The sequence below is a fragment of the Uranotaenia lowii genome, chromosome 2, assembly GCF_029784155.1.
Source record: "Uranotaenia lowii strain MFRU-FL chromosome 2, ASM2978415v1, whole genome shotgun sequence".
Taxonomy (NCBI): Eukaryota; Metazoa; Arthropoda; class Insecta; order Diptera; family Culicidae; genus Uranotaenia; species Uranotaenia lowii.
This window is the reverse complement of record NC_073692.1, coordinates 311,209,276-311,224,275: the sequence shown is the minus strand read 5'-3', so window position 1 is coordinate 311,224,275 and position 15,000 is coordinate 311,209,276. Positions and strand designations below refer to the sequence as shown.

At 41.4% G+C, this 15,000-nt stretch overlaps 3 protein-coding genes across 4 annotated transcripts in view; 2 read left to right on the top strand and 1 right to left on the bottom strand.

Annotated features, from left to right (window-relative positions):
- Positions 1–2,624, top strand: part of LOC129747554 (FGFR1 oncogene partner 2 homolog) — a 3,960-nt gene extending 1,336 nt beyond the window's left edge. Inside the window, exons 2-3 of the mRNA XM_055741832.1 lie at positions 1,005–1,561; positions 1,621–2,624. Of these exons, the coding sequence (XP_055597807.1) occupies positions 1,031–1,561; positions 1,621–1,959 (870 nt within the window). The 5' untranslated portion in view covers positions 1,005–1,030 and the 3' untranslated portion in view covers positions 1,960–2,624. The remainder of the gene's footprint in view (positions 1–1,004; positions 1,562–1,620) is intronic.
- Positions 2,625–5,241: 2,617 nt separating this feature from the next.
- On the top strand, positions 5,242–7,651 carry LOC129747553 (ubiquitin carboxyl-terminal hydrolase nonstop). The gene is made up of 4 exons (XM_055741831.1): positions 5,242–6,343; positions 6,409–6,984; positions 7,047–7,417; positions 7,475–7,651. The coding sequence occupies exons 1-4, from the start codon at positions 5,708–5,710 to the stop codon at positions 7,515–7,517; spliced, it is 1,626 nt and encodes a 541-aa protein (XP_055597806.1). The 5' UTR covers positions 5,242–5,707; the 3' UTR covers positions 7,518–7,651.
- A 1,252-nt stretch (positions 7,652–8,903) lies between these two features.
- Positions 8,904–10,613, bottom strand: LOC129746825 (uncharacterized). 2 transcript variants are annotated; one of them, XR_008737380.1, is made up of 3 exons: positions 10,176–10,613; positions 9,129–10,112; positions 8,904–8,972 (listed from the first exon to the last, which is right to left on the bottom strand). XR_008737380.1 is itself a non-coding variant. In XM_055740712.1 (2 exons), the coding sequence occupies exons 1-2, from the start codon at positions 10,491–10,493 to the stop codon at positions 9,186–9,188; spliced, it is 1,245 nt and encodes a 414-aa protein (XP_055596687.1). In that variant the 5' UTR covers positions 10,494–10,613; the 3' UTR covers positions 8,904–9,185. The 2 variants fall into 2 exon arrangements, 1 of the variants encoding a protein (XP_055596687.1); XM_055740712.1 differs by having other exon boundaries at positions 8,904–10,112.
- Positions 10,614–15,000: the final 4,387 nt, after the last annotated feature.

Here is a 15,000-nt window from a genome sequence, read left to right as displayed (position 1 = left end):
AATTCGCTTTCACGTTTTCAACAAGCAGTAGTCTGCTTTGTGCTTTTTTTTTTGCTAAAGCTAATTTCCAATCCTACATTACATTTTCAATAAGTAGAAGTCTCATTCTGTTTTAACGTTTTCATCTAGTATAAGTTTCAATCCACAATAAGCAAACATCACAATTGGCTTTCACTTTTTCAAAAAGCAAAAAAAGTCGCTTTGTAGTAGTTACACAAGTAGTTATTTACATTTTTAACAAGCAGCTCTTAATCCGTCTCAATATTTACGGTGAGCAGAAATCTCAATCAGCTTCCACATTTGTACAAGCAGAAGTATCAATCTGCAATCACTTTTTCCAACAAGCAAAAATTATTCGCATTTACAATGAGCTTAAATCGTTTTTTTATTATTTGTCTCCTTAACATGACTTTGCCTATAAGGACCAACTGAAGTCTTAAGTCTCAGCTTAATCGGCTATCGTTTTCGATAATCAGCAGTCTCATTTCGCTTTGTTATTTTCATTCAATGAGCAGATTTTATATTCCACAATCATGAACAAGCAGAAGTCGCGATCCGCTTTCATATTTTTATAAACAGAAGCTCCAACCCAGTTCCATATTTTCAACAAATCGTTGAAGAAAATTTAAAAAAAAATGAAAAAGACTTTGATATAAGTTCTCCTGTGTACGTTATAGAAAAAAATGTTAACGCGATAGTCAGAGGTAAATTTTTTGCTGCTAAGAGTATAAACGCGATACTCACAGGTTGTTTGCTGACAATGATTGTGATGATTGCTTCTTTTTTTAACAATTTTAAACCGTCGCTTAGTACAGATTACCGGTCCTAGTCAGTAATCCGTCCTAAGCAATTGTCAAAAAGTAAGCAAACGTCTAGATTAAAGACAGCAACAAATTTACCAAAGAGTATCACGTTTACTGTCTTGGAAGCCAATCTCGATAACCCATTATGAAAAAAAGAGGATGGGATCTAATTAGCTCACCAAACCATTGCATTCTTCGTAGATTTTTGATCAGCCAACGACAGCATCATGGAGGTTACGCTTGAACAGATGATCCTAGATGCCAGGCGGGTGGCAAACCGGCTCAAGGATCGAGAAGCGCTTGGTGACTCGCTGTTACTGGAGTCGGAATCGGTGAACAAACAAATCGAATCGATGCGACAGTTCCAGGACGATATCGACATTCTAAACAAACTGGCTCGTGAACGGTCCAACAATCAGTTGATCACCATCATTCACGAGGAGAACCCACAGATTCGGGAGATTCAACAGGAAAATCGTTTGCTGAAGGCCGCCCTGGAAGACCATCAGCACGCACTGGAGCACATCATGAGCAAATACCGGGAACATACACAGGCTAAGATTCTCAACACCAAAATCAATTTTGTAGAAGCGTTCAACAAACATCAACAGAATGCTGAACGGAAGGACGAGATGATACGGCAACAGACGCAAAAGATTCAGGAGATGGCTGCCGTGATGCAGCGGGCGTCGCAGATCGATGAAGAAAAGTTCTATCAGGAGCAAGAATTTCTCAGCAAATTGATGACGGAGAATAAAGTATCATTTGGGAAATTTCTCTTCCTTGTACCATTTGATTATATACTTATATTTTTTAGGGTCTACGTGAACTCTTGGAGATATCTCAGAAGTATGGTTCCAATGGACAGAAAATAATGGTCGATAACAAGTCTACACAAACCGAGGATACATCGGTGACTGCCTCAACATCTAAAGCACCAACGCAAACATCGACAACAAACGCGACCCCATCGATGACCAAAGGCGAGCAAGAATCGACGAGCACAGCCACCGTTAGTTCCGTTTCGAATACCGGTACCATGAAAGCTAATCCGGCAGCAAAGCACTCGGCCTCCTCCACCATGGCAACAACATCGGCACCGACTACTTCTGCGACTCAGGTGACCAGTGGTTCCCAGGCAGCGCCCCTCTCGTGACGGAATTCCGACGATAGCCAGCTGTCCGTGTTGTTTTGCTGCCAATCGGCACTGCTGTAGTTGATCAGGCATCAGGGCACATATATCCGACCACGTCTCGGTGGCCATATTTGCATTGAGCTTGAAAGTTGTTCAAAAGTGCACGATTTTGTTTTATGTTCGGTGCCAATCCAGAAGAGAAACATCAACGGTGGACCGAGAATGTATGTTTGTGTAGGACTAACTCAATGTACTGCAGTAGTTGAACTTCAGAAACATTCAATCATTAATTGTGAAATATCTACCATTTTTGCTTATATGGAGCTTCAGATAAAAGTTAGAAAAAGATTAACTTCACGCTAGTAATAAATTTTGCACGTTCGAATATTTTGATGGTTACAAAGAAATCCTTGCAACAACTTCTTGTAAGCTATCACCTTAGAGAAAATATGTCCCCAGCAAGGACACAGCCACAGTTCGTCACATCCGAGAATCTAGTTTTATGTAGAGGGAAACCGATACACTCACACTCAACTCAAACATTAAGATATGATATAGAAATGATCATGTATTTCGGACATGTCAAAGCGCGGAACAAGTAGAAGCCTGTCGATTTTATGAACAACTTTCGTTTTTTGTCATTATGATTAATATTAAACAATAATTAATGAAAAATAGTAATACTATTTCGCTTGGGTTGTAATTCCGAAAGAAAAGTTGGGGTGGTAGCTTGCTAAGCTAGGTGAAATCGTGAGGAAAGTCCATCGTACTCGTTCCATAGTGAGATTTTTTTCGATTATAGTCGCTTTAGCATCTTTGTCATTTGCAGATTAAAATCAAAAGTCACAGAATGACATGAAATAATCTAAAAATCTAAGGGTCCGGCGCCGATTGAACGACGCATAGGGCTAAGATAAAAGATCTCCACTGCTGGCGATCCGGAGCCAGCGTCTTCACTTGCTGCCAGTCCAGGTTCTCATCGTCAATTGTGCGGATTTCAGCGGCTAAACTACGCCGCTACGAGCTTCTGGGCCTGCCTCTTCTTCGATACCCATCTGGATCCAGTCAAGCGCCTCTCTGCAAATCTCGTTTTCATCTCTTCGCAGCGTGTGCCCAATCCATCTTCACTTACGTTACCGAATCTCGATGTCCAGCGACTTTGATGACACTGGCGATGAAGTTTCACGTTTGAGATCCAATTGCCAGGCCACTGATGTTCCGCAGGCAGCGATTCACAATAACTTGAATTTTCGTTCGTAGAGAGATCTGGCGTGACCGCCAGATGTTTTGGAGAGTTGCAAACGCAAATCGGGCTTTTCTGATCCGGGTTTCGATGTCTTTTCTGGTACCCCCATCAGGCGTTATCTGGCTACCAAGATACTGGAAGCACTCCACTTTCTCAACCTGTTGCCCAGCTGACGAAACGATGTCCATGAAACTGGAGGGATTTCCTGTGTTGATCATCATCGACTTGGTCTTTCCAACATTAACTTTGAGACCTGCTGCCTTGGAGCTTTCGGTGAGGTCGTCGAGTTTGCTCTGCATGTCTTGTTGTCTTCGGGCGAGCAAAACAATATCGTCTGTCAGGTCAAGGTCGTTCAGTTGCTGCATTGTCGAAGGATTCCACAACACTCCTCCTCTTTTTATAGTCAATCGATCCAGTCATGATGAGAAAAAGCAGCGGTGATAAAATACATCCTTGTCTCACTCCAGCAGTTACCGGGATTGGTTCGGACAAGACACCGTCGTGCAAGACTTTGCACGAAAATGCCTCGTAGTTTCTCTGGGACCCCTCGTCGTCTTACAGCAGCTCATATGTTTTCGTGGTTCAGTCGGTCAAATGCTTTTTCGAAATCAACGAACACCAGCAGAAGAGAGTCCATGAATTCATTGATTTGTTCCATTATGATTCGTAGCAGGATCGCTTTGCAGAGTACTTTGAGAGTTTTACAGATCAAAGTTATGCCTCGCCAGTTACCACACTCGGTCAAGCCTCCTTTCTTCGGGACCTTAACAAGGACCCTGCATCCAGTCGACCGGGAATGTTGCAGTATCCCAAAATGTCAGCAAAAAGACGGTGCAACATTTGTGCTGACAGGGCAGGGTCGGCTTTGAGCATTTCAGTAGGAATGCAACCAGGCGTTTTGTGGTATTTCATTGCCGCTTCTATTTCAGCCAGCGAGGGCGCTTCCGAGTTGACGCCATTAATGCTACTTACTGTTGGCGCTTCGAGCTGCGGGTTCTGTTGGGCATCGCTATTTGTGTCTCGGAAAAGTTGTTCAAAATGCTCAGTCCAACGCTTGAGTTGATCTGTCAGCAGCTACCCTGCTCGGTCTTCCAGCGACATTCTTGAATTAGTCCTTGCACCACTAAGGCAGCGAGAAATATCTTATAGTAATCGGATATCTCCAATGGAGGCGGCTCTTTCTCCCTCTTTGGCTAGGGAGTTTGTCTAGGCTCTCTTGTCTCGTCTACAAGCTCTTTTAACTGCCTTTTCCAGCTCCGCATATCGTAGGCGGGCGGCTGTTTTGGCTGACCCGGTACATGCCTGCTCAATTCCGACTTTCGTCTTTCTCCGATCATCGATCACTTCTTCTTCTACGAAATTTATCAAGAGTACCATGGCTCGTCGTCATAAAGGCATTCTTGATTCTACATCACTGTTCTTCGACTGTTCCGTCTGTCGGCAGTTCAGAGGCTCGGGATTCAAGCTGTTCAACGTATGCTCCTTTCACCTCTGGATTCTCCAACCGGCGGACGTCGTATCGATATCCGATTTTCTCCTCTCGCCGCTGGACACGCGCGACTCTCAGTCGTATCTCACCAAGGGCAAGGTGTTGGTCAGATGCAATCTCTGCGCTTCGTTTGTTGCGGACATCAAGTGACATGAGGTGAGTCTAAAAGCTAGACGAGACGAGACACTTGTCACCTCACGCGCCAACGACTAAAAATGACAGCATTGTCGATTTCACGCATAACCAACTTGATTTTTTGACCGGAACGGTTCAACACTATCGAATGGTGAATACGAATACGGTAAAAATTGTCACCCGGGACGATGCAAATAAATAAATAAATAGGTTCAAAACTCGGACAAAACTGATGGACTTCTGAATTGATAAGCGAACACAATGACAGCAGTTAGGCCGAAACTCGTGGAGAACTAGGTTGCCTCTGCTCATAAACGAAAACTGCAGCTAATAGAGTGGATTGCTTCGACAGAGCTGAGACTATCAGTTTAAATATCGTATTTAGTGTTCAACAGCTGTCATGTTCAGGTAGGTCATGTTCGGCACATTATCCAAAGCTATACCCGGATAAAACAGACGAACGACATTCCGCTTTTCACAAGAAAAAGATGATTTGATTCAGTGTTTGCGATGTTTTTTTGTTCCAAATTTTCATTCTGTTGTGATCGCTTCGTTCTTCACACCTGGATGAACGTCAGTCGCTGCTGAAACAAAAGAAAATCCACCTGGCCGTTTATTATTGCTGGATTTTCTCCATCAATATCGGTTTGCGGGACTGCGGTTTGGATGAATCAAACTTGGAACCGTAAAACGAAATCCGGTCGGCAGTTTTGCGCTAAACAAAGTATTAATTATTCTTTTGAGGGTGTTCGGAACATTTTCAACGGGAAATGTTCAACCGGTTTAGTATTGTTTAGTTTTTCGAGGTTTTAAAACTGAAGTTGTATTACAAGACTGACGCCGGAAGTGTTCATCGATTTGGTTCATAGCACAAAGTAAGGTGTTGACAACTAATCAGGATGTCCGAACAGCATGGCTGTGCCCATTTCGCCAGTTTCGTGAAGGAATACGGCTTGGAGTCGTTCAGTGTGGTCCATGCGTGCTTCAGCGTTTGCATCAACAAGGAAGCCAGACGGCGGAAGGCCTTATCCTGTCTGTGCTATAAATGTGGCGGATCCGGTCCGCAGCTCTATTCCTGCCTACATTGCATTTATTTTGGCTGCAAGGGTGCTCACATTGGTGATCACTGCAAGCAAAACAAGCACTACATAGTTTTAGAACTGTGCTATGGTATGTTGTACTGCTATCAGTGCAAGGACTTCATTTACGACAGCGAATGTCAAGCTATTGCCGAAAGACATTTGAGGAAGGAGGCCAGAACCATGAACAAAAGTCTATCGTGGCGTCCGTGGTCCCCGACCAGGCTCGAAATAGAGCTGCTGCTGAAGAATCCGAAACGGCGTCACGTAAGTTCCTTCACCAGCATCGGTCTACGAGGGCTGTTGAATCTCGGATCAACGTGTTTCATGAACTGCATTGTTCAGGCACTGATACACACTCCCTTGTTACGAGATTATTTTCTCTCGGAAAGGCACGAGTGTACTGCGAAAACCGCTGCCAAGTGTTTGGTGTGCGAAGTTTCTCGACTTTTTCAGGTAGGCCAGATGAAAAATGTCCCTTTGTTTTTGGAGTCTTTTAAAGCGGATATATTTTGTTACAGGAATTCTATTCCGGCGAAAGAGGGCCACTCTCGCTGCACCGTTTGTTACATCTGATCTGGAACCACGCCCGTCATCTGGCCGGCTACGAGCAACAGGATGCGCATGAGTTCTTCATTGCTACGCTAGACGTGTTGCATCGTCACTGCAAGATTTCGATGAACGAAATGGCCGCGGCAGCTGCAGCAGCAGCGGAAAAATCCAAACAACAGCAACTGCCTCCACCGCCTCCGGACAATAATCCGACCCAGTGCAACTGCATCATCGATCAAATCTTTACCGGCGGGTTGCAGTCGGATGTTGTGTGCCAAGCGTGCAATGGCGTGTCCACCACAATCGATCCGTTCTGGGATATCTCCCTGGATTTGGGTGAGGCTCAGAACCAGGGCTACGGAGGGCCACCGAAATCGTTGATCGACTGTCTGGAGCGATTCACGCGAGCCGAGCATCTGGGTTCCAGTGCTAAAATTAAGTGTTCCAGCTGCAAAAGCTACCAGGAATCGACCAAACAGCTGTCGATGCGCACACTTCCAATCGTTGCCAGCTTCCATTTGAAACGTTTCGAGCATTCTAGTCTGGTGAGAAGTTTTTCAAAGTAGATATTTTCATTAAAAATTCAGTAATCCTTTGTTTTTTTCAGATTGACAAAAAGATCTCCACTTTTATCTCATTCCCGGCGGAGCTAGATATGGCTCCATTTATGTCCAAGAAAAAGTCTGAACAATCAACCTCAGGGTCCACCTCGTCGTCGTCCTCATCAAAATCGTCGAAATCGGTGGATCGGAAGCACGGCAGCGCTACCACTTCCAACCAGACCGGTGAGAATGACCCGGCTAAACACCACGACACCAGTGACTTTCGATACTCGCTGTACGCCGTGATCAACCACGTGGGAACTCTGGATGCCGGCCACTATACGGCCTACGTTCGACACCAGAAGGACACCTGGGTCAAGTGCGACGATCACATCATAACGACTGCCACACTAAAGCAGGTGCTGGATAGCGAGGGGTAAGTTGGGCGCGATATTAACAGTTCTTGTTTAATTTTTTTCTTCTGTGTTTTCAGCTATCTCCTGTTTTATCATAAGAAGGTTCTAGAGTACGAATAAAACCGCGCCCGTCAACAAATCGAATTGAAAATTCTGCAGAACCGCGGAGAAGCTGCCGTTTGACCTCGTCATGTGTAAGTGATTTGTGTATTTTGCAGTTATCCTACATTAATACATCCTTTATCATGTTTAAAATAAATAATACAAAAATAATCTAGTGAAGCAATTGAGCACTGTCCGAACATTCATGGTTGAAGAAATTCATGATTTAGCGAAAATATTAGACTAAGTCTGGACCTTTTTTTTCATCTATAACGATTTTGAGTATGATATGAGATGAGTAGGTTTGTGATGGGTTGTTGAATGTCTCTTCAGCAGTGTCTAGAAAAGAATCAAGTTCTCATTCTTTGCCTCTAGAATAGTGTTAAGGTACATATGTTAGGCCGTAGCCGCTGAGCGTACTTGCCTTTTTTTAGGTGAACGAAAAATTGTTTAGCTAACTTAAGCTAGGAAACAGCGATTTAACGTACTCGTCAGGTATCTTATTCATTTGTGTAAAAACATCTTCTCCATTATTTTTAAAACAATGGATGTTAATCTGAAAAGTCTTAAAGCCTAGTCCACACTAGACAACATGAACTGCGATTTTTGTTATGAGACAAACTTTGTTGTCTGTTGTTGTTGGAAACCTGAGACGGTCTCAGTGTCTCTCGATGAAAATGGGAGACGCTGAGACCGTCTCGAGACGAACCGTCTCCTAGTGTGGACTAGGCTTAAGGCTTTCAGGTTGTGTTTTTTTCCTTAAAATGTTTGTGATCAGGCGACAGTGATTCTAACAGAGGTGTGCAAAAAGTCAAATCGAGGACTTGTTGACTGTTATGTTCGTAAATTTGTTTCCCTCATTGAAAATTTTAATGTTGTTTTATGTAGGAAACTCTAATAAGGACTTACCTCAATTGTTCACGTCTGTACTTCTCCAGAACGCAGCCTTTGAGAAATTGCTAGTTTCGCGTCCGGCGTTTTCTCATACATTCTACAACCATCGTTTGGGGTATGTCGGTGCTATCTCCGGGGAAATGCGCTGTGCCTATACTCACCGTGAGCTTACCGTTTGGTGTCGGTATTTCTATCTGTATAGCCGTGATACCTCCGTAGATAAATTCTGTAAAGGAAGTGGATTTAATATAGTGAAGCAGTCCAATAGGTGAGCGATACTATTGTCGTAAGGAATCTTACAATTCTACGTGTGAAGATCTTTAACGTTGTTCTTGTTTATTCTAGGTTCTTGAAAGCAAGATCAAGGTTTTTGGTAACGACAGTTAGTCCATAGTGAGTATCACCACAAATCTTGTCTGTATGCTGTTTCTCTCGGTTTCTGTTAACAATTTCAAATTCAGCCCCATATTAGCAGTTTCGGTTTGCTTTAGGCAATGGATGACGAAGCTCTTGAGTGTGAACGTTCTATATTTTTGATGCACAGCTACGATCAGTGTGAGAGAAGTTAACAACGAACACCTAGTGCAAATTCATTAAGTATTTTATCAGTTATTTCCTAATAGCTCTTTGAATTCTGACTAGAATTATTTAAGTTTACAAAAAGAAAATGAATTTGCCAAGAAATTTACAACACTGTGGCATTCTTCCATTGAGAGAAGAAAACGGTAACAATACCTGTTCAATTCCCTATCAGAAATCCAACCGATAATAGTAACTTTCGTCGGTACAATATCAAGAGGTTTGGGTATGAATCGAGCTGCTTTCAGCGCTAATAGCATTCAGGAACTCCATACTGGTGGAAGCTTGCGTCTGAGTCGAGGCACCCCTACTGTTGTCTCCGTTCGTTTCTCCCCGAGGAAGATTGCTCTGCTGCGTTCCGGTAGTCGAAGTCGAAGATGTGTTCCCAAACGCCAGGGTACCGGTTTGCGTTTCCGCCGAAACGAGAAACTCGCCCAACTCTTCCGTTCCCCAGTTGGTTTGCGTTTCGATGGTGGTTAGGGCGAGATCGGAGAATATGTTATCATCACAGGTCTGGGTGTACATGTGCGAGTACAGCATCGGATCGGTTCGGTCCTCGTTAGGGAACATCGAATCGTAAATGAGATCGGTTTGCGTTTCGGTACAAACGCAATTGCTGCTGGCAGATGTGGGAGGTTCTGTGGTCCCAGTCGGGTACATCAGATCAGTAGGTACCTCGAACTGACCAAACTGTTCGAAGTTTGTTTGGCAAAAATTGTCAGTGGTTGATGTGAAGGTATTGATGGTGCACGTTTGAGTTGAACATTCACTTCTGAAAAATCCCGAAAGATGTTCGTCCTGCAATTCGGTTTGAGTGGTCCGAGATTTGCGGATCGTTTTGAGGTTTTCAACGTTTTGGTCGGTTTGAGTTTCGACTGTAGTGCTCATTTTCGACATTTTGGAGTTATCAATTTTGAAAGTCGATTTCATCTTCCGTTTACTGTTAGATGTTTTAGCGGCCAGCACTTTCTCGTAGTCGTGGCCCTTTCTTTTTGCGTGAGTGAGAAGTGCTTCTCGACTACCGTAAGGCAGTTGGCACACCTGACAAACATGTTGAATTCCGCAGTTAGACTGATGTGCTCTGAGAAGCGACTCAGTTGCAAATGATTTCTGGCCATTACATCGATCACATGAGAAATTCTGGAATTTAAAGGAGAGTTTTATAACGGTAATAATCAGTCAACATACAAAATTTTTTCTTACCTTATCCGAATGCATCTTAAGAAAATGTTGCTTCAGATTCTTGAACGACAGGAAGTACTTTTCGCCACCCGATTGCAGCGCGTACAGACATGATTCCACCGGACAATGATAGTGCTCGACGGGTCGTTCATCATTTTTGGGAGTCTGCAACCCTCCGCCGTTTTCGCTGTGGATTCGGTGCCTTCGGGTCAGATGCATTCGTAGATGGGACTCGTTAGTGAACTGCTCCCGGCAGCCGTCCACCTGGCACAACAACAAACGGGTGGCCAAGATGTCTTCCGGCGCAAGCGATATCTTAAACACCACCTGTTGCTCCATTCCTCCGGAAAAAAACCAAACCCTGGGGAAACCGGAATTTCCGTTTTACTCCGGTGAGAAGATCCTTAAACTGGAATCGATTTGTTTCTAATGCGATGTCATTTTGTTAAAACCGAACGATGTTTTCGTCCGAACCCATTCTCATGAAATTGTCATCAGTGAATCTCCCATTCCCCGCTTATTCGCAACAAATCGCGAAAGCCGGGTCACGTAAACAAACTCCCCTTTTACTCACACATTTACAATGCAACGTGTTCGTACGCGCGTACCAACCGTGTGTTGGTCCAATGCGCTATTTTGTACCGTTTGTTTTGTGCATTCCTTCGATGATGTCAAAAAGATTGATCTGCCAGCCAGCCAGCCAGCAATCCTCGGACGTGGAACGGAATAACGCCATCGGAAGATTTCTTGTTTTTGTCCGCAGGTTTTCGGGCCGTGTTTGCGAAATTGTGCGGTGATTCTTGAGAGTGTTTACTGGCATCCTGTTCTGTGACCGTTTCCGGTTGTTCTAATGGTCGGTTTTTGCTGGACTAGGTGAAGAAAGTCGAATACGTGTAATTGTGCAAATAAGCTGCTTCACAGTCATTATTTTTTCTCCGTCAGGTGAATAACACAAACGACAAACAAAAATTGGTGCAAAATTTTAACTTTATCCTGTTATCGTAATCAGTCTCGTGTTATTCGTGCTTAAGATAAGGTATCGGAAGTATGTCAATCAGTTTTACAAGCAAAACAATGTGGATGTGATTTATTCTTAAGTTCCGCTCAGAGAACTGCAGAAAAAGCTTCCAACTCATCCATAGGGTGTAAACAGAACAGGTGAAGCCGGTGCTCCATAGTCCCTGAACGTTGTTCACTCCAATCCTCAAGGGTATGTCAGTTTTTATTTGTTTTAAGGCTAAGATTTCATCATTATAATTAAAGAAGTTTACATTCAAACATTCATGTTTGTTTAAAAATCAAACGACTTTTTTTTTTAAATAAAAATAGCATTGTGACTATATAGATCAAGAAAGACACATTTTTTAAGATGCAATCGGCAAAAGTTTGGAATTTTTCATTGAATCTTGCACATAAGTTGAATGTCGAAACACAAAAAAAATTAGCTATGAAAAAAGCAACAGGATACATGTAATTCGAATAGCACAAACATAATTATTTCTATCACTTCCGTAAATTATTAGTGTAGTTTATTAAAACGAAAATTGCTTTTTACCTTTTAAAATAGCATGACTTCCCGCTTTCCTATAGCTAAATAAAGATGTTCAAACACAGCTGTGTTTGCTGACCTGTTAAGAGTATTATAAAAAGTAAGCAACTTATCTCAATATCAATAGACTCTATTGTTAAGTTTGGATTTTCCGTTTTTTAGTCGATCGATCTCACATGGCATATTTAGTTCAATTTTTCTTTAGGTGTATGTTCTTGATATTTGAGTTCAATTATTTCTGAACTTTGGATCAACGTTTTCACAGAAGATATTGAAAATATGTTAAATTTATTTTGTTATTTGAAATTGGAATGCAAACTAGACCAAGAATATCATTTCATTCCATCAGAGCTAGAAGTTGATCACTTTTTTTTAGACTGGTCACTCAGATGTTACTTATTTTGAAATTTGGTCGCAAAAGTCACATTTTTCGATAATAACTTTACAACTGAGCTAATTTTTTAACATTTTTTTTCTTATTATTTAAAATTTCGTTTTATGTCACTCGTTTCAAGACACGTAGTAAGTTTTATCAGGTTTAACATTAGTTTTTTTCCTTTCGATTGTGGAAAATTCACACGATCGAAATTGGATAAATGACTCAGATCCAGTAAGGAAGTTGATTGTTTTGCTTTGAAATATGGCTAAAACTTGATCATTTTCTGGTTGAAAAAATTGAATTTAAACAAAAATGGATTTGTTCTTCCGTAAACCTAGTGTAAATAATTGCTAAATACAAAGCACACCTGCGTAAAGTCGATGCTGTGAACTTCGCAAAGCAACAAGCATTATGAAAAGTAATACTCATTACATTTAATTGCTAAACAGCTTCCAAAAAATGCATAATATCATGATGAAAACGAGTGCTGTATCGGAAAATGGTAAAAAGTATTAGAATTTTTAAAAATGGCATAGCAGGTAACATTTGTCATGCTAATCAAGTTTTTGGTTGAATTCAATGTGAAGTGAACTTGTGAAAAGTGACTCAATCGAATCGAAAAAATCTAGTTATTACTTCAAATTTAGCATATGTATAAACATTATCCTTTAAAAGATAGCTTGGTATCAGTTGATGATTTCAAAACCTATTTCAGTTATATCTCCACCTTTTTGCAGGTTGGGTCATGAATTTTCTACAGTATTCTGAGGAACTTCTGAGATGTTAAAAAAAAATTAGTCGCTTTTGTCAAAGTTTTCAATGCATTCTAAAACTTCATAAAACCTTTTAATTTTTTTATGATTGTTTTAAAATTCTGCTTGATATTCATTGTTATTAGCAAATGTTCTTTAAGTTAGTTTTGAATTAACAAAAATATATTCTACGTAGAAGTTTATTCTAGTGAAATTTCTGCGCTTTTTTGTGTGATTACCTTGAATCTTTCGTTATTTTTTCTAAACTTCTGAATAGTCGGTCAACATACTGTAAAGTTATTTTCAATCTTGTATCAATGTGTTGTCACTTTTTTATAAGGATATTTCAATTGTTTTGTCACGACTTTCTTTATTTATTTGTCCTTTTTTTCGAAATTGTGCCAAACTTATTCTCGAGTTTATTCTTTAAAGTTTTCGTCAAAAAAGTGCTAGTTTCTGATTTCGGTACATTTGTAGAATTTCAAATTTAAATTGAGTCTTCTTCAACTATGTTAGTGGCTTTAGGTTCCGCTTGACAATAGCCCAGTATTTCTCAATTGGGCGGAGCTCTTGCGTGTTGGGAGGGTTCTTGTCCTTGGGAACCACCTGCACGTTGTTAGCGGCGTACCACTCCATGGCCTTTTTACCGTAATGGCAAGATGCCAAATCCGACCAAAACAGTACGGAACAACCGTGTTTCTTCAGGAAAGGCAGCAGACGTTCATTCAAACACTCTTTCACGTAAATTTCTTGGTTGACAGTCCCGGAAGCTATGAAAATGCTGCTTTTCAAGCCTGGCTTGCCAAACCAGATATTTCTTCGCGAACTTTGACAGTTTCATGTGCTTGAAAATATCTGCTACCTTTCCCCTTCCTTTTACCGTATAAAACTCCTGTCCCGGAAACTACTTGAAGTCGGCTTTGACGTAGGTTTCGTCGTCCATTACCACGCAGTCAAACTTCGTCAGCATCGTCGTGTACAGCCTGCGGGATCGCGCTTTGGCCGTCGTATTTTGTTTATCATCGCGATTTGGAGTCACTACCTTCTTGTAAGTCGATAGTCCGGCTCGTTTTTTGGCTCGATGCACGGTTGTAGACGATACACCCAGCTTATTTGCGGCATCCCGTAGAGAGAGGTTAGGGTTTCGCTTGAAACTACCGGCAACTCTCTTTATTGTCTCAGCGGCTTCCGGTTTTCGATTTCCCTCCGATCCAGACTTCCTGGCTGTCGACAAACGTTCCCCAAACACTTTAATTACATTTGTAACGGTTGATTTGGCAACTTTTAGCAATTTTTCCAGCTTTGCGTGCGAGTAGCTCGGATTTTCGCGATGCGCGAGCAAAATTTTGATACGCTGCTCTTCTTCCTTGGACGGCATTTTGACAACTGAAGAGTGAATTCCAAAATCACACACACCTTCAAAATGAAGGGTGTAGAGGTTTTTTAAATGCAAAATTGAAAGAAATATGTCAAGTTGAAATTGACCAAATTTTGACCGTATCACCCTTTATTGGGTGGAAGGGCTCAACAACAAGAAGTCAAATTGGCGGCATCCGCTTAAGTTTAAAATGCTGTAAAGCATTTTAAAGTTCAGCTGAAGCCCCCATATTGGATTTCAAGATGGCGTCAGATAACATAATTCGATTTTTTTCTATTTAAGCTCTTTCGCCCAATAACCATATATTAGGGTTTCATGCGATTTTTAATCCTTTAGAACATTTTAAAGTTTAGCGGAAGTCGCTATCTTGGATTTCATGATGGCACCAGACAACGAAATTCGACTTTAACTCATGGCATCATTCCACCGGACATTCACAACCAATCCCTTATTTATTTGATTTAAAAATGCCCTCGTTTACTGTACTATTGATTACCAACTCAGAATATAGGAACTCACCCTACGCGAGAATTGGTTGGCTTGCTAAAGAAACGTCAAATTTTAGCTATTGATATGGATCTCATATGAAGGGCATTTATATAGTAAAAGGATGAATTACTCATAAGAGTAAAAATTAATCTGAAATCTCAATCCTGAATGCTAAAGCTGAATTCTGAGTCTTAACCCTGAATATTGAATTAAGAGTTTGAATTGCGTATTTTGAATTCGAAATTGATAATTCTAAATTAAGAATTTTGAATCTAAATTCTCAGTTTAAAAAATCTGAA

Coding starts and splice junctions, on each gene's coding strand:
- LOC129747553 (XM_055741831.1), top strand. CDS start 5,708: ATGTCCGAACAGCATGGCTGTGCCCATTTCGCCAGTTTCGTGAAGGAA. Junction 6,985..7,046: donor GTTTCGAGCATTCTAGTCTG/GTGAGAAGTTTT, acceptor TGTTTTTTTCAG/ATTGACAAAAAGATCTCCAC. Junction 7,418..7,474: donor CAGGTGCTGGATAGCGAGGG/GTAAGTTGGGCG, acceptor CTGTGTTTTCAG/CTATCTCCTGTTTTATCATA.
- LOC129746825 (XM_055740712.1), bottom strand. CDS start 10,493: ATGGAGCAACAGGTGGTGTTTAAGATATCGCTTGCGCCGGAAGACATC. Junction 10,113..10,175: donor TTAAGATGCATTCGGATAAG/GTAAGAAAAAAT, acceptor TTTAAATTCCAG/AATTTCTCATGTGATCGATG.